The sequence below is a fragment of the Eulemur rufifrons genome, chromosome 6 (assembly GCF_041146395.1).
Source record: "Eulemur rufifrons isolate Redbay chromosome 6, OSU_ERuf_1, whole genome shotgun sequence".
NCBI lineage: Eukaryota > Metazoa > Chordata > Mammalia > Primates > Lemuridae > Eulemur > Eulemur rufifrons.
This window is the reverse complement of record NC_090988.1, coordinates 98754610-98773222: the sequence shown is the minus strand read 5'-3', so window position 1 is coordinate 98773222 and position 18613 is coordinate 98754610. Positions and strand designations below refer to the sequence as shown.

Sequence of the window (18613 nt, the reverse complement as noted above, 5' to 3'; positions counted from 1 at the left end):
CGCCAGCCTCCCCTGCTGGAGACCCGAGAACCTGCACCTGCTTCTGTGCTCTGTCCAGAGCCACGTCCCAGCCTGTGGTGAGAAGAGGTTTCTGCTCCTTCTCGGGCTTCGGCCTTTCTCATCGGTAACGGGCGCAGAGGCTGCAGCCTGGCAAACACTTCAGAAACCACGGAGGATGCGCCAGGCTGCCGTCTCCATGGGCAGCCCCCGAGTCACTGCCACTCGGTTCTGGGGCAATCGGTCAGGGGTCTCGCTTCCACCTTTGTCTGTAATTCCCATCGCTCCACGCCTGCTCCCAGCAATCGAGGATCCCAGGCTTTGGTGCCAACTCAATCCGGGATTACGCTGAAGGCACCTTTAACTCCAGGCCACGTCCCTGTGTTTCCACACAGCTCAGGGGCTGGTCAACGTGTTTTGGAAGCGAAGTTAGGGTCTGCTCTGGAATAACACTCCTTTCAAACCCTTAGCATCTGAAGGCAGCACCAGCCTGGTGGAGGGGGCTGGGGGCAGGCCTGGCGCACAACGGAAAAGCACCAACCCGAGGGGACACCGCGGGAGGAAAAGAGCAGCTCAGAGTGCACCCCACCCACCAGGACACGGCGAGAGGGGCAGCCAACACTGCTCGGGCCCAGGACCCCCGGAATCCACCGGAAACAGGCACAGATGCGGCCAAGATAGAGACGCACGCAGCTCTCCCCAGGCCAGCGGGAGCCAAGGCCCCAGACTGGCCCGGGAGGGAACCCAGGTCTGGACGAAGGCCGCCTGTGAATGTACCGAAGGCTCAAGTTCATGCCCAGGAATCCGTGGGTCCTTTATGTTTACAGCCCAGGCACCAGGGAGCTGCGACTCCCCGCATCGGAGAAAGGGCTCCGGTCCCCAGAGTGCGCACCATCGCAGAGGACCTTGAAGAAGAGAAGCCAGCCATGTCAACACAGGGGGACATGTTCATGTCAGGGAAGGACAGGTGGATGGACAGGGCCCTCCTGAACCTCCTGCCGACTGTGCCCCACTTACAGCGTGTCGCCCGCCCAGGGGCTCAGACCTCTCTGCTTCCCAGCTCAGCTTTCATCCTCCCCCAGCTGCCCCACAGCCAACGGTCACCCAGCCATGGAATATCAAACTCTGCAGCTGTCCCTTGCCCCAAAATGCTCCGCAGGCCTGGGGGCTCCACCACCTGGCCCTCTACACACCCCATCCCAAACCCCTCCCTCTCCTTCCAAGTGTGCCCACCTCAGCCCCTGCTCCGCACCACCTGCCCCAGGACTGCCGGGACCTCTAGTAAAACCTGGCTTTGTGCACGTCACTGCTCAGCACACAAATACCCCCGGGTTTCCCTTGGGGTGTGTTAATGCTGGGCCTGATGCCTGCTCACCTGCAGTCAGGCTCTTACTCTCCACCCCTACCTCTACCCCTCCCCCACTCTCCGCCCCTGCCTTGGAGCCTGTTCTTGCGCAGTTCCAGTTCCTGACACCTCAGGCATTGCAGCAGCCACCAGCAAGCCCATGCCCTGCTCTCATGTCGCTCACAGCTAAACTTCAGAGACACAGACAGTTGCAAAGAGGCCATGACAGCCCCCCAACCAGCGCTCAGCTAGGTCTGTGCTGGCTGGATCCAGGCCCAGTGGGGTCCCTGCCCAGCGTGAGGGGTCCGATGGGCCTCCCACAAATGATAAGAAAGTGCCATTCTTCAGTTGGCAAATACATCTGTCGTGTGCTTAATAATTTGGAGGCGTGACACCTGTATGTGACGATGGCACCAAACCCTGCAGGAGCCAGAAGCAGGGCGGGCACATCCCAAGAGGAGAGGGAGGGTGGTCCCCACTCCCCAGGGCAAGAGGAACGTTCCCCTGCCCAGAATCACCCACCTGACGGGCAGACACCCTGGGCTGCGACACAGGCTCTCGCACCTGAGGCTGTGCTCCCCGCGGGACCTGACCTCGGCCTGCCCACGCCAGCTGGTGTCCCGTTGGCAGGGGGCTCGCACCAGGGGCAACTGCCCCCCTCCAAGGGGACACTGGGCAACATCTGGAGACGCTGTCGTCACACGGGGTGCTGCTACTGGCATGGAGTGAGTAGAGGCTGGGGACACTGCTGAACTCCTGTGCAGACGGCGCCCACGGCACAGAACCACGCAGACCAAAGGGCGACAGCGCCGGGTCACAGAACCACCAAGGCTGAGCCGTTTCCCAGCACATGCTGAGAGGCTCACGTGTAAGGAGCTCGGCTTCCAGCAGGGGGCGCGAGATATCTGCCTGTCTGTGCCTGTCTGTGCCTGTCTGTGCCTGTCTGCAGGGTGCCCAGACACACGGCCCTGGCATTGACAAACAGGCGTCTCCATAGAGGAAGCTCTGAGGTCTGTGTGTGCTCAGGGCCGCGACCGCACAACGCGTGCGTGTCATTTGTTCATTTGTTCACTCACTCACTCGACAGTCATGCACCGCAGACCTGCCACGTGCCAGGCCCTGTGCCGGGTGGCGGGGACACCGCGTGAGCAAACAGGGTGAGCCCCTCTGGCTGAGAAGTCACAGCGGAGAACACACTTCCAAAATCCAGACAAAGCCACGTAAAACCTAAGAGCTGCGTTTTTCACGTGTACCCTGAAGAGCAGACTGACTTTTCCACACTTCAGCAAAGCTCAGTAAAGCCCCGTCTAACAGGTACCGACCTCCCGTCTCCGGGTCGTGGAAATTGGGGTCCAGGCCTCGATCCAGCATCTTGACGATTTTCTCCACCAAGCGGTGCTGAATATGGTCCATGCATTTTCTCAGATTGGTCTAAAATGAAAAATAATAAAACAGAAATATCTCCATGAGACACGTCTTTACAGGCTGTGGGGAAGCTCCTTGCTGGGGTGACCTCTGGCCTCTTCCAGAGAGGAAGATCCTCCCCCGGCCGGGCCCTCTGTCCACCCTGGGGCTGGCCGGGCAGCAGCTGTCTCTGGAAGCCCAGAGCTGAGCACGGAGTCCGGCACCTGGCAAACACCATCAGCCTGTCCTGGAAAAGCGTTTTAAAAACCCTTCACTATTCACTGTCCTTGTGACTTAATGTTTGCATCCCCCCAAAATTCACAGGCTAAATAATCTCCAATGCAACAGTCACGAGAGGCAGGGCCTTTGGGAGGGGATTAGGTCCTGAGCGTGGAGACGACGGTCGTCGATGAAGCAGGAACTGGCCTTCTCCAGACACCAAATCTGCAGGCACCTTGATCTCAGACTTCACGGCCTCCGGAACAGTGAGAAACACATTTCTGTTGTTTATAAGTTACCCAAGGTAATTTTTTTAGAGCAGCCTAAATGTGCAAAGATACCTTGCTAAGAGCTACAGATGTTTCTTCCGTTTTGAAAAGATGAGCTGAGCCACCCGGAGCACCCTCAAGTGCTAGGGTTTCCAGGGGGCACCCCAGACCCTCTGCCTCCACCCCCAATCTCTAAGGAGGCAGCTGTGATGGGAGCCACCAGGGCAGCCGCTCACTCGGGTAAACCCACTTCTTGGTGAGCCTGTGGCAGCACGGGCAGAAACAGCGATGCCTGGTCACCCAGCGGTTCCAGGTTCAAGGTGAAGGGAGGTGCTTAACTCAGGAAATCCCAGAGGTCAGCGGCTCAACCTTGAAGGGGAGAGGCCTTTCCCAAGCTCTGCCAGCCTCGCCTGTGAGAGCAACTTCTCGTCCCCCCAGCAGACAGCCTGGCCACCCGCCCAGGGCTGCAGGCTGGACACCCTCCACCCGAGCAGTCCAGCTCTCCGTGCTGGCCTCAGCCTCCGCCCCTGCTCTGCACACGCCCAGACGCACCGAGGGGACCGACGACGGTTTTCAACACGCATGTCTCCCGGGCCCCTCGGCCTCCTGACTCGAGCTGGAGTTCCACCTGATCATTTCCTGTCCCCTCCGGAACCAGGACTGAACAAATGCCCCAGAACACAGGACCTGCACTTGCTCTCACCTAAAACTTTCATTGCCATCTGTGAATCGATACTTTTTAAAAAATTCACAAACACATTTTTATCTACACATCAGAGCATCATTTAATTACGAAACAACCCAGAGGCCCAAACCTTGGCAGTCTAAGCACCACTTTCCAGGGGATCCCGGGCTGAGGCAGGGAAAGTGCGAGAGGAGCCCGGAGCATTCTGTCGTGCAAGAAAGCGGTCAGTGCATCGGGGATGTGCACAGGGCAGGGAGCAGGGGGAAGGTCGATGGCCCCCCCATGTGGACAACATGAGCACAAAGACAGATAATGACAATGACACATTAGATCCCATAGTGAAAATCTTCGCATGGTCAGATGGAAATGGCGGGAGGGGACAAAACAAAAACCAGGAGCGGCCTGTGGTTGAGAAAGCCCCGGGAGCTCCGGCTGCAGGTGCGCTCACCTGGGGAGCGCCTGACCCTCTCAGGGCAGCTACCAGGCAGCCCCCGGCTGGGGGTGACAACCTGCTCAGGTATCACAGGTTCCTCCTCGCTGTGAACTAGCAAAGGGCTCCACACACACCCCCCAGGGCCTCGGCCCCCACCTTTACTTGCTCGACTGGCACAGCACCCCCACAAAGAGTGGGGTGTCCATGGCGCCAATGTCATTCGGGGGCTCAGGACGTGGCTGCACACACAGGGACCCACAGTGCCTTCCGCCAGGTGCCAAGCGCTCCGGGCAACTCCCGCTGCTCACACGCAGTCCTACCAGGGTAGTTTATGTCAAGAGCACTTTAATAAGTTCGTACTGATGTGACAACAACAGAAAACCATCACAGAGCTTGGCAGGCACTGTCGTCTCTCCACCGTGCTGAGTCCAAATCCTGCCCTCTTCGGAGCCGCTGCCTCTGAACCTCTCCGGAGCACCCAGCGGATTCACCGTCCCCGTCCCGAACCCCTGTGGCTTCACTGAGCAGACCCCGCCGCGGCCAGGTGGCAGAGGGCCTCTGGCAGCTGCGCCTCAAGGCGGCCCGTCCTCCTGTGCAGCCGGCCACGCCGCACAGCACCCCAGGCGCACGCCGGGCCCCCCGGTAAGAGGATAATAAGACAAGGAAACATAAAACGCCAGGAGTGTAAGTAACAACCCATTCCCTGCGTACCTTTGTATGCAGCTTGGCTAGCTGTTTCTCGTCGAGATTGGACTGTTTATACACCCGCTTCTTGTATCGAAACTGGCACAGAAACAAAGAAAAAAGAAAACAAGTAAATACTTCACACGATCATTCAGAGGAAAAGTGGCCTCTTGGCTATTTCACCGGCAACAGGGAACTCCGCAGCAAACTCCTCGAGTTTTAAATAAACTACTTGTATTCATACAGCAGAGTCTGTGACATCCTAAGAATCACTTCTGCCAAGATTCTACAGGAATTTAGCTCAAAAGCCACAAAAATGAACAAGAGCAACAGAAAGAGAAGCGGAAAGATCCCCTTCTCGGGAAGCTGTGCTGCGGCTGTGCTGGGTGATCGTTCTCCTTCGGCTGATGAGCCATGACGGTTCCTTACAGGGACTCTGTCTGCCCCGGCACAGCGTGTTTGGCAAACGAGGACGCTGCTTCCTCAGCCTTTACTGAGACACGCACTGGAAGCTGGGCCTGGTCAAGCCCCCGCCTCCATGCACTCCTGTGACCTCTGCCCGGGACTGGGGAGCTGCCATTTACCCCTCAAAGCAGCAGCGCCTCCTTTGAACTGGAAATTGCACCGTCTGCACCGGGAAGCACATTGTGCTCAGAGGCGGCAGCAGCGTGCAAGATGAAAGCCGCCATCAGCCTGCTGCGAGGGTCTCCGGCACCTTTCGCCAGACACCTCCCGCCCCCAGCGCCCCTAAGCCCCTCGGTCACCACACGTGCCGGAGATGCTACGGAGGTCTGGGGAGGCTGCTGAGCGCTTGGGAGCCCCTGGGGCTGGGCACTTTCCAGACATACCTCAGTTTCCTTATCTGTCCCATGGGTGGCCCGAGGGTTGAATGTGAGCTTCCTGGCACAGAACTGTCCCTGGACAAGTGCCAGGTTATCACTCCCTTGATACCATCACCCTCCAAGGTCACACATCAGCTCAGGGTGAACAAAACCGCCCCTGGATAAAGGGACGGTGAGGGCAGTGAGTGGGTGAGCTAATCCCGAAACTGGAGGTCTAACCCCAGATAACGTTTCCAAGGAGACGACCTTATTCTCCTCTCTCCTCCAGGCCAAACAAAACAGCAATTCAACAAAAGACAAAATTCTTGTTTTTCACACACTGAAACTCGTGTTTTGTTTTGTTTTTTTAAGTGTCAAAATAAATTAGTTGTGAAATCAGAAAGTTCTATGGGACCCAGGAGGCTGCACAGAGTTCCGGGATAAAGTGTGGTTGGAGCATCCACCTTCCAGGACAGAACCGGCGGGAGGAGCCCCAGGCCTGTCTTAGGATTTCCACCCTGGATCCAGATTCAGCCAGGACAGCATGTCCTTGGACCAGCCACGCCTCTGGTCCGGATTTCAGAAGCCACCGAGAATGGTGTCAGGCACAGCCCGCAGCTCACAATCACACACCTAAACCCGAAAGGTCTCAAGGAATTCAACTCAAGGGGCGCTGTTTTCAGTTGTGAGAGAAAACGCTAGGGCCCCCAACATCTCCTGCAGGAGGGCAAGTCCCCAGGAGAAGAAGTTTATTCCAGAACCACAAACACTGACAGCTCACGGCTACAGAGGGACACGGCTCAGAGCCACAAATGCTTCTCCTGCCATGACCCCCGTGTTGCACATGTAGCCAACCGTATTTTACTGACATTGCCTGAGGCAACGCGCTCAGGTGGATGCCTGCCCCCATGTGTCCATCCCCGGGCTGTCTCGGCCCTTCGGGGGAGACAGGATGGCCGCTCGGGGAGATGAGTTGATGCAAACCCCAGCAGTGATCTCGCGAAAAGGAACCCATCACAGCAGCAGACACACACCGATGGGGGCACGTGCTGGCGGCCGGGCTGGCCCAAGCTCACTGCTCTGTGGAATCTCCCCCCAAGTCTCTCAGCCACGCCGGGAAGTCACGACTAACAGTCCCCTGATTCCACGCCAGGAATCTAGGGCTCGGGCGGGCTGGGCGGCTGGCACAAGGATGCATAGCTACGGGTACCGGGGCCAGGTCAGGAGTAGCTCCTGAATTGCTGGTCTTCCCGCACAGTTTTACTGTTGTCATGGAAGTGAGCAGCCCCTGAAACCAAGTGCATTGATTCCCTGTTCCTGATCCACCCCTCCCACTGGAATGTAACTGCCACGTGACCAGAACCTTGACTGTCAAAGTAAAATTAGGCAAGGTGGATATGCCTGGCAAGTGTCTGGCACTTAGTAGGCCCTCAACGGCCGATTTTTTTCCAGCGGATACCCATTTTACAGATAAGCAAACTGAGGTCAGAATAGCTGAGTGATCTGCTCTAAACCACACAACTTCCAAGGGGCACCCTGTGTTTTCCTCCACTGAAACCCCCCCCTCCTGGTCCAATGCACAGTCCACAATAACCTCAGCCTCAAAGTCATGATGGAACCTAGAAGTGTGCTGATGAGGTTTCACCTTAGTTCTGGGTTGATGTCTGTGACATCTTGGACTTCAGAGTAATCGCTAGTGGCCAGGTCGAAAGAACTCACTGTGCCTGCTCCAGCGCCAGCTGCAAGCACACACGTGCTGCCTCTGCATTTGGCTGAGCTGCAATGAGCAGTGTGCTCTGCAGCAGAAATGGCCACACTCCGGCTACTTGCAACTGACACCATGTGCGTGTTTGTGGGGACCCTGCATGGAAACCTGGGGGCAGCAAGGCAGAGGCAGAGGTCGTGCTTTACGTGGAAATGCGTAAGGCTGCCCCATGGGACAGATCGACCACTTCACAAGGGAAGCCCAAGACCCTGTGGTGGCCAAGGCAGCTCAAGAGGCCACTGGTCATCTCGGGGCAGGAAGCAGAAAGGAGGCTGCAGGGCGGGGCCACCTGCGACCCAGGGGCAGGGAGGCTGGTCTTCACACCTGATTCCCGGAAAACCCGTGGGACCTCCCGCGTGCTGAGTCTCCCTGCCATGCTGATGAGATGGCTCCTGATTCCTAGGTAGCTTCAGGATGGGGGCTGGTGGCCAGAAAGACCAAGCCAAAGCTAGAGGGCTGGAAATTTCGGCTTCACCCCTGCCCTCCAGGGAGGGGAGAGAGGCTGGAGGCCCATCTGGATCACGGACGACAGCCAGGGATTTAATCCATGCTGCCTATGGAAGGCAACTTCTATAAAAATCCCAAAACAATGGGGTTTGGGAAGCTTCTGAGTCAGCAAACACATCCAACTCCCCGGGGAATGACACCCCTGCACTCGGGACCCTGGTCCCTCTTCATCTGCTGTCCATCTGTATCCGCCACAGTAAACCGGCCACAGGATGAAAAGCGCCTTCCTGAGTTCTGGAAGCTGCTCCAGCAAATGGACAAACCCGAGGAGGGGTGGTGGGAACCCCTGAGCTACGGGCAAGTTGGACAGGAGTGTGGCTGACCTGGGGACCTGGCACTTGCCACTGGCGTCTGGAGTGAGGGCCGTGTTGTGGGGCCAGGCGCTAACCTGCAGTTAGTGTCAGCCTTGAATTAACTGTTCACACCCAGCTGGTGTCTGGAGACCTGGAAAGGTGGAGCTGGGGAAGACACTGTGCATTAGGTGTCAGGAGGGGAACAAAACCCTGCAGGGAGGCAGAAGGGAGCCCCATGCTGCACTCCCAGGACTCACAGGCCCTGATAACACGAGCCTGGACCAGACCCACGGTTTGTTCACACCAAGATTTCTCTCCAACAGATTCTTTGAATCTCTAGTAAGAAAACAAATGTACAAAAATTGCACGACAGTCTGAAATTCACAGTAAAATTAGGTGCAACCTTAAGATTCCAAACTAATGTTTTCATCTGAGGCTAATTTCCCAATCCAAACGGAACTGGGAGTTTAGGTAGGGTCATCCCCACCGCCACGCGTCTGGGCTGTGACGCGATCGCAGGCGAAATACCTCGAGGGAAGGGACGCCCTGGCCCAGGGGCTGCGGATACTCCCGCAGAAGCCGCTCCTCGTCCAGGAACTTGCCGTCGCGCCCGTTGCTGGCCGGCTGGAACAGCCCGTAGTTCAGCACGTCTTTCAGACTCTGGTTCAACGTGCACAGGATCCGCTGCTTCGCGACCCACACCGTGGCGTCCGGGTTGAAGCGAATGCACTTCTGCCGGGAAGAGCAAAGAAGACTGATGAGTGGTGCGGCCCCCACCCCCATCCCTCGTCGCCCACGTGGGACACGTGGTCAGGGACGCCCAAGCTGTGTCCACGTCTTCCTGATGGTTTTTCCGAGCTTTGGGCCCCACGGCTTTGCAGGCTGAAAAGCAAAGCCCACTGGCTGCTCGCACGGAGATGTTTGGTAACTATTAAAGGGAAAAGCCGAGACTGAGGCCTTGGTCTTAACCATGGGCCCAAATCCTAGGTACTCACGCTGTCTTTCTGGCTATCAATAACCTCCTATTGCTTCGGGCAGTGCTACCCCTGGCGCGACGCTCCTCAAACTTCAGCACCCGCCGAAGCGCAGATTACCCAGCCCCCTGCACCTACCAAACAGAGGGTCTGATTCAGCAGGTCTGGGTGGGGCCTGAGAACATGCATTTCTCACAAATTTCTCACGGATTTCAGGCGATACTCTTGCCGCCCGTCCGGGGAACACACGCTGAGGCCCACAGCATGGGCACATCCTACCGTGACTTAATTCTAACACCAATTGCTCTCGGCCCCTTCCAGCACGGGTGGACGCCTAGTCCCGTCACCTCCCTGACGGAACGTCTTCACACCACCCACCCACGCTGCCTCTGAGCAGAAGCTTCGGAAACACAGACGCCAGCCCCCACCCCCCCGAAGGATAAAGACAGGCGATTATGAGAAATCAAACATGTTGCCTCCAGAGCTAATTTTTGAAAAGGTTAAACAGTGGCGTCGACAGGGCCTACAAGCCAATCACAGACACTTCAAAAACATCACGGCGCCTCCGAGAACTGGAAGGACCACAGGGCAGCCGTGTGCGCGGGCCCTTCTGTGGGACACGCCAGTGCGCCGGGAAAGGCAAAAACCAGGCAAACCCACTTCCAGCTGCAACTGCCAGTTTTTGTTGGGTTAAAATTATATTCCACCGGACAGCCGTCAGCACGGGCTCAAGAGTTAGCTTTATCCGGGTGAGAGCATGCAGGGAAAAAGGCTAGACTGAAGATGAGGCTGAACTAGTTCTCTACCAGGGGCTTCTGTGGGTCTGTGCCCACAGGCCCTGCCAGCGGCCCGGCGGCCGGGCGGCTCTTCGCTGCTGGGAAGAGGATCCTGCGGCTGCCAACAGTGCGCACGGGCTCAGCGGCAGCCAGAGCCCCCCCACCCCCAGGAAATGCGACACCTGCACACAAAGGCTCCCGTGTGTCCCTCTCCAATGTCAAGGGCTGAATTCAAATGTGACTCGCAAACCTCCCCACAGGGCTACAAGGCTGGGTGGGGCCAGTTGTTCATTCTAGTAACTTGCAGTCACGTGGCCTCCCCCATCCTTGGCTGAGAAGTCTCTGGAAACTCCTTGTTCAACAGACAAGCTGTATCAGCCACGACCAGGCGGGGCCTCCCCTAACTCCCCCGTTCCCGTCTCAGGGATCACCGCCAGCCTCGCCAACTCAAGTCCCCTCAGACCCCAACACACACAGAGCGCTGTGGGCCCTGCCTGCAGCCCGGGGACGGGACTGCCAGCAGGAAAGGGCTCCGGGGAGCACTGGGCTCAGAGTCGCCTCTGTGCCGCTGAGGGTGATCGCAAAGACTGGCGTCCCCACCACGCAGCAGGCAGGGCCACAGATGCTGTGTCCTCGCAGAACAAAGACCCATTCTGCTCCAAAAAAACGCCAAGAGCAACCCGTTGAGAATATTCTGGAAGGAACAGGAGCTCAGAGGTCAGAAAGGCTTGGGTTTGCAACCCAACTGCACAAGCTGACCTTGTGCTCCTGGGAAAACCTCCCACCCTGGCAGTCCTGTTCCCTCGATGAAGACCACAGCCACCACTCAGCTCGCAGGGGTGTGGGCAGGATCAGAAAGAATGTGAATGATACATGCTACGGGTTGAATCACGTCCCCTACAAAGATGCTGAAGCCCTAACACTGCCCCCCCCCCATACTGTGAATGTGATGTATTTGGAAATAGGGTCCTTACAGATGTAATCAGGTTAAGGTGAGGTCACACTGGAGCAGGGTGGGCCCTAACGAACGACCATGTCCTTATAAAGAGGCAGAACTCGGACGTAGCAAAACACACACAGGGAGGCGGCCCATGAAGGGGAAGGCAGAGCCCGGAACGATGGATCCACAAACAAGATCACAGCAAACCCAGCTGTTGGGGGAGGGGCCTGGAACACGTCCTCCCTCACGGCACTCGGGGGAACCCGCCTGCTGACGCCTGCATCTCAGACTTCCAGCCTCCAGGCTGCGAGACAATAAATGTCTGTTGTTTAAGCCCCCAGACCGTGGTTGGCTATGGCAGCCAGCAACTAACATATATGTAAAATCACATGCTACCAACTGCGCCGGCAGAAAGCAGCACCACCCCCAACATCTCTGAGACAGGAGCCTCAGCTGGGTGGCACCCCGGCTCCCGGGTGCTCCCTTCCTGTCGCACGTGACGGGTGCTGCCCACACGTTCACTGGCTCCAGGGAAGCCCACGATGTCGGAAGACACTGCACGAATGCTGCTTCCATTCCTCACTCACCCACCGTCGAGGGCCGCTGCCCACCAGGCAAACGCCAGTTCCAGGAACAGGCCTGGCACGGCACAGGTGATCGAAGCATGCTCAGTGAATGAATGACTTGGGAGCCACAAAGACAGCAGAGAGAAAACCAGCCCTAGGCCACTATCTGTAGTGCTGAAAGACACGTACTCAACTGTCACGTGACACAGAAAAGGTAAAAATAAATGCCACAACAAGCTCACTGGGGGATCCAGGGGAAGGAGCGAGTGATGCCGCCTGGTAGGGTATGCACCCCAGAGACAGCTGCCCAGGGACACAAAGGGATGTTCAGTGTGGGCTGGGAACTCCAGGCTGAGGGCCCGGCACAAGGAGAGGCAGGGAGACAAGGATGGAACGGTGATGCGTCTGCCAGCGGAGCGCCCGAGACAGCCTGTGCCTTAAGTGACCCTGTTCCCACCTTCCCCAGCGTGATGCTCGGTGAAGTTCGCAGTGAGGAGCGCTGTATGGTCCCCGCCTCCCTGCAGCCCTGTGAGATGGGTATTCCTACACGGCTTGTCATCAGAGATGTTCTGAAAGAGTGGGCAATGTGCTGGCCGACACCCAGAAAGCACAAGGAGGATGACAAGGACAACCCTGGGGTCAGCAGTCCCAGCCCCTGCCGGCTCCTCTAAAGGACTGCTTGAGGAAACACCTCCCTTCTCCTCAAGCTCCTGTCTGTCCAGACAGGGAGGACCCTGTGCCAGCACTGGGTGGGAGGACGTGAAGATGGCCAACACGGGACCTTACCCCTTAAGGGGCTCAGTGTCTAGTGGGACATGATGACGATGATGATGATGGTGGTGAGGAGAGTGGTAATGATGATGATGGTGGTGGTGGTGGTGGTGATGCTGACCATGATGCAGTGATGGTTAACATTTATTGAATCCTAATATGCCAGAAACTACAGTAACTGTATTCACTTCCCCATCACAACCGTAAGTATTATTGTTGTTATAATAATGATAACATTATTCTCCATTTCCACGTGAGGAAGCTGATCCTCAGAGACTCCAAGTCTCCCACCCCAAGGTCACACTTTTAGGACGCGGTAGAGGTTTGGCTGACACCAGGGCAAGTGTGCTTGGCTCCCGGGTTGTCCCTGTTTAGCACGACACGTTACGTTCCTCTCTCTACACGTCCACGGCCAACCTCAGTGCAGGCAAAACATAAACGCCAGGAATACCTCGTTTTACGGTGGTTCACTTTACTGTGCTTCGCAGATACATTTTTTTACAAATGGAAGGTGTGCTGCAAACCTGCATAAGCAAGTGTGTTGGCACCATCTTTCCAACACCAGGTGCTCACTTGTATCTCTATGTCGTGTTTTAGTAATTCTCATGATACGTCAGACTTTTTCATTATATCTGTTCTGGTGACCTGTGAGCAGTGATCTTTGATTACTCCTGTAATGGTTTGGGGGCACCATGAACCAAGCCCACGTCAGACAGTGAACTTCACCGATAAATGTTGTGTGTGTCTAACTGCTCCACCGCCCGGCCACTGTGCCCCCTCTGTCCCTCTCTTAGGGCCTCCCTATGCGACGCAATATTGAAACTAGGCCAACCAACAACCCTACAATGGCCTTAAAGCGCTCAAGTGAAAGGAAGAGCCACATGTCTCTCCCTTTAAATCAAAAGCCAGAAACGATGCAGCTTAGTGAGGAAGACACGTCGAAGGCTGAGACAGGGCCAAAGCTGGGCCTCTTGTGCTAAAGGGTTAGCCTGGTTCTGAATGCAAAGGAAAAGTCTGTGAAGGAAATTAAAAGTGCTATTCCAGTGAACACACAAATGGTAAGAAAGTGAAACAGGCTTGTTGCTGATATGGAGAAAGTGTGAGTGGTCTGGATAAAAGATCAAACCAGCCACGACATTCCCTTAAGCCAAAGCCTAATCCAGAACAAGGCCCCAACCCTGTTCAATTCCATGAAGGCTGAGAGAGGTGAGGAAGCTGCAGAAGAAGAGTTTGGAGCTGGCAGAGGTTGGTCCATGAGGTTTAAGGAAAGCAGCCGTCTCCAGAACATAAAAGTGCAAGGTGAAGCAGCGGCTGCTGATGTAGAAGCTGCAGCAAGTCATCCAGCAGATCTAGCTAAGATCACTGATGAAGGGGGCTACATGAAATAACAGGTTTTCAACGTAGACAGAACAGCCTTCTCTTGGAAGAAGATGCCATCTAGGACTTTTATAGCTAGAGAGAAGTCAATGCCTGGCTTCAAAGCTTCGAAGGACAGGCTGACTCTCTTGCCAGGGGCTGATGAAGCTCATGAGTTTAAGTTGAAGCCAATGCTCATTTATTATTATGAAAATCCTAGGGCCCCTTAAGAATTATGCTAAATCTACTCTGCCTGTGCTCTGTAAATGCAGCAACCAAGCCTGGATGACAGCACGTCTGTTTACAGCATGGTTTACTGAATACTTTAAGCCCACTGTCGAGACCTACGGCTCAGGAGGATTTCTTTCAAAATATTATTGTTCACTGACAATGTACCCAAGAGCTCTGACAAATAAGGAGATGAATGTTGTTTTCACGCCTGCTAACTAACACAGCATTCATCCTGCAGCCCAAGAATCAAGCAGTAATTTCGACTTTCGAGTCTTATTATCTAACAAACACATTTCGTAAGGCTATAGCTGCCACAGACAGTGATTCCTCTGATTGGATCTGGGCAAAGTCAGCTGAAAACCTTCTGGAAAGAATTTATCATTCTAGATGCCATTAAGAACATTTGTGAATCATGGGAGGAGGTCAAAATATCAACATTAACAGGAGTTTGGAAGAAGCTAATTCCAACCCTCCTGGGCAATGTTGAGGGGTTTGAGACTTCAGTGGAGGAGGTCACTGTAGATATGGCAGAAACAGCAAGAGAACTGGGGTTAGAAGCAGAGCCTGAAGATGTGGCTGAATTGCTGCAATCTCATGATCAAACTGGAGCAAATGGGCAAATAAGCAAAGAAAGTGGTTTCTTGCGATGGAATCTACTCCCGGTGAAGTCGCTGTGAACACTGTTGAATGACGAGGATGGATCTAGAATGCCACGTAAACAGTTGACAAAGCAGCAGCAGCATTTGAGGGGACCGACTCCAGTTCTGAACGCGGCTCTGCTGTGAGTAAGATGCTACCAGATCCATCAGGCGCCACAGAGAAACCTCGTGGAAGGAGGAGTTAGTCACTGCAGCAAAGTTCACTGCTGTCGTACTTTAAGACACTGCCACAGCCCCCAGCCTTCAGCAAGCACCACCCTGCTGGATCAGCCGCCAAAGACATCACGGCTTTCTGAAGGCTCAGCTGATGGTCATCTCTAGCAATAAAATATTTTTTTAATTAAGACATGTACATTGTTTCTTAGACATGATGCTACTGCACACGTAACAGTACAGTGTAATAACTTTTATATGCGCTGGGAAAACAGAAGACTCGTGTCTGGCTTTATTAGGGTATTTGCTTTATAGTGGTGGCCTGGAACCAAACCTGCAAGGTCTCCGCCATGTGCCCGCATGTGACAGTCCCTGACGAAGAGGCTGTTTCAGGTCATTCGTGCGTCAGGATAAATACTGTCCGTGTCAGATTTTCCCATTACTAGTAAATGCGCCTGTGTTGACCATTTACACTTAAAGGGGACATCATTTAATCCCTATAACCAGGATCAAAATTTAGCAGAACAAATTTTTTTCCAAAGAAGTGAAGTCTAGCCTCTGAAGAGCCAGCAGCATTTAAAAATAAAAACAAGTAACGCAGCAGAAGCTACACCTGGAGCAGCGCCGCAGACATTAAACGCGGCTGCATCTCTCTGGGGAAAAATGCAGGGAAGAGCTGAGAAAAAGCAGCGTCCCTTCATCTAAGAACTGGGCTTCAGGAAGTACATCTGAAAGGAAACCCCCAGAAGAATTAAAAAGCACACTGAACAAACATTCTCACCCTGGGACAAATTCACAAGGCAAAGAACCCCTTGGAACAAGCACCCACGCCCGGCCATGGTGGGACAGTCACGCTTACCGGGCGGTTCAACACAAAGGGACGTGCTGTCAACCCTGAGCACACAGACCGGGGCCCCAAAGGGGACCTGGACCCAGCTACCAAACGAGTAACTCCAGGGCCGACCGTCTGCTGATGACGCCAAGGCCAACAACTCACCCGTGGGGGCCTCCCACCCCGCCCACTCCTGTCCACAGTCCTGGGTCCCAACACCAGTGTCAGGAGCCCACCCGCTCTAGCAGCTCTCTGCCCCTCCCTGTCCTGCACGTCCTGGGTCAGTCTGGGTCCCTCTACGGCCTCAGAGCACGTGGGTCTGCATCTGCCCCACCACCACTGCCCGACGGGCCACCTCCTTTCTCACCAGAGTCACCCAGCGGCCCCTACACTGAGCTTAACCGCATGCCTCTCAGACCCAGGCAGCATCACTGCCCTTGGACCCCAGTCCCTTCCCAATCCAGTCACTCCACTGCCGCAGGCTCAGGACCTGCCCCTGCCCCCCAGGGACACAGGGAAGAGTTGGCCGTGGTCTGGCAGCTGCCTCCTTCTCAGGACATGTCCTGTCTGCCAGTGTCCCCTCCCTGCCCCCCCAACACACATATACACACATGCAAACACATACACAGAGAAACACACACACATGAAGAGAAACACACACAAACATGCACACACATACAGAGACCCACACACATACACACGCACATAAACATACACACACAGAAACCAACAGACATATAACCAAATAAAAACACATACAAAGCACACAGAAACTAACACATACACACAAATGCACATACATAAGCACACACAGAGGAACACATAGAAACATAAACACACAAACACATACAGCCACACATACATATGCAAACACACGTGCACACACACGTACCCTAGTGATGCCAAACCGCTCACTGGCGACACTCTGGAAACACCAGGCCATGTGTGACCTCTTGCACCACCTCAGCTCACTGTTCCACCCATTCCCTTTTTGCCATCTGCAGCTACACTCGCGTTTTCCCTGCAGGGCCAGTTCTCTTGATGACATCTCTCTGGCCTCCAGCCAGGATGAGCTGACCACTGGACACCCTCGCTGGATCCCAGGGAGCTCGTCCGACTGCCCATGGCCCACAGCAGGCTAACTCGGCTGCCCCTGCCCCCTGCCCCGTCCAGTCTGTGAGGCACGGCCTCCCCACCCGCCTTTCTTGTCTCCTGGGAGAGTGGCACCAGCACTGTACTGTGTATTTTGCATTAGAATGTTCTCCTCGCTTTCTCCTGACAGGTGGGAGTCAGTGACTGTTGCTTGTCCATCTCCTGGTGCAGCACATCGAACGCTGCAATGTCCAGAGCCACCTGGAACCTCTGGTGTACCTGGGCTAACCTGGGTGGCTCCAGACACAGAAAACCTGAAAGCGGATGCAGTGACATCTCCAAGACCCAAACCAGGGTCTCCTTATCCCTGAGACCTGGGTGCGGGGGTGTAATGGGAGAGGGGCTGACGTGGTCGGGAACTGCAAAGCCAACAGTGGAAGAAGAGGTTTGTGGCCAACGCCAGCCTCAAGACAATGACAGGCAACAAGGAACAGTCTCAGGAGTCCTCAGGCAGCTTCAGCTCTCTGCAAGTTTCCTCTGCACCCCAGGCCTGTGTCCACAAAAGGGAGGTGCACTTAGTGCAGATAAACCACCCACCTCTTGCCCACAACACGCGCCTTTTCCCAGACCTCCTCCTCCCCACAATCTTAGTCTCGGACCACTGCCACGTTCTGATTAGCACTCCTCCTACCCACACCGAGCTGCCTGAGGACAGGGTTTACATCTTTTTCTTCGTATAACCATCACCGATGCTTAGAAATGCTGATGGAATTGAACCACGCTGGACAAAACTCCAGAAATGGAATACTGCTGGGTGTCATCCAACAGGGAAGGAAGGTGTGGACTTAATAACGAGATAATGATGGGGATGACAGAGGCCACCATTTACTGAGGATGTACTTTGCACCAACCACACTGTGCATACATCATCGCATTTTGGTACGGCAATGACCCTGAGAGGGGAGACTCCTCCACCAAAGTCTGCAGAGCTATATGTGACAGAGCTAGGGTTGGCCATGTCGTTAAACACCAGCCCTACTGGGAACAAAGTTCAAGGTCAAGCTTAAATAAAAAGTGAAGAGAGCCGGGGAAAGTGGTTTGCATACTTGGTTAACATGAGTCATAGGTATTTTGCAAGATGTAAGGCTAAAAACTGGAAATACCCAGACAGTGGGCACAAGGCTGGCATCAGAGACAGGCAGAGGCAGCTGCCTGGCCTGGGTCTGCCCCATGAGTAGAGTGTACGAGTGAGCCTGGGCTGCCCTATAGTTACCAACAGACACTTACTGTCCCTCAATCCTGGAGGCTGGAGTCTAAGATCAAGTGTCTCAGGGTTGGTTTCTTCTGAGGCCTCTCTGCTTGGCTCACAGACGGCCGCCTTCTCCCTGTGTCCTCGCATGGTCGTCCCTCTGTGGTCTGTGTCCTGATCTCCTCTTCTTATAAGCACGTAAGTCAGACTGGAGCAGGGCCCACCCTAGTGACCTCACTTTACCTTGACTGCCTCTGTAAAGACCCTACCTTTAAATAAAGTCTCATTCTGAGGTCCTGGGGTCAGGACTTCTACACAGGAGTGGGGGAGGGGAGACTACACACTTAGCCCACAACCGTACATAAACACAGAGGGCCACATGCCCAAGCAGGACACGCCTGCATTGACAACAAACTGACAGGAACGACGGTAGCTCACGAAACCGATGCTGGAAAGTGCCCACCTGCGGGGCCGCAGGAGCCTCTCGGCCAAGGCTGTTCTAACGTGCGGCAACACGGCAAGAGAACTTCACGTAAGAGACTCAATTGCTTTCCAAATCTGTTTCAGGCCCTATAAAATGGCGATGGTGACG

At 55.0% G+C, this 18613-nt stretch overlaps 1 protein-coding gene across 1 annotated transcript in view; it reads right to left on the bottom strand.

Annotated features, from left to right (window-relative positions):
* SHANK2 (SH3 and multiple ankyrin repeat domains 2) overlaps positions 1-18613 on the bottom strand; it is a 518956-nt gene that overhangs the window by 418293 nt on the left and 82050 nt on the right. Inside the window, exons 4-6 of the mRNA XM_069471699.1 lie at positions 8951-9154; positions 5064-5135; positions 2665-2773 (exon numbers count right to left, since the gene is read on the bottom strand). Of these exons, the coding sequence (XP_069327800.1) occupies positions 2665-2773; positions 5064-5135; positions 8951-9154 (385 nt within the window). The remainder of the gene's footprint in view (positions 1-2664; positions 2774-5063; positions 5136-8950; positions 9155-18613) is intronic.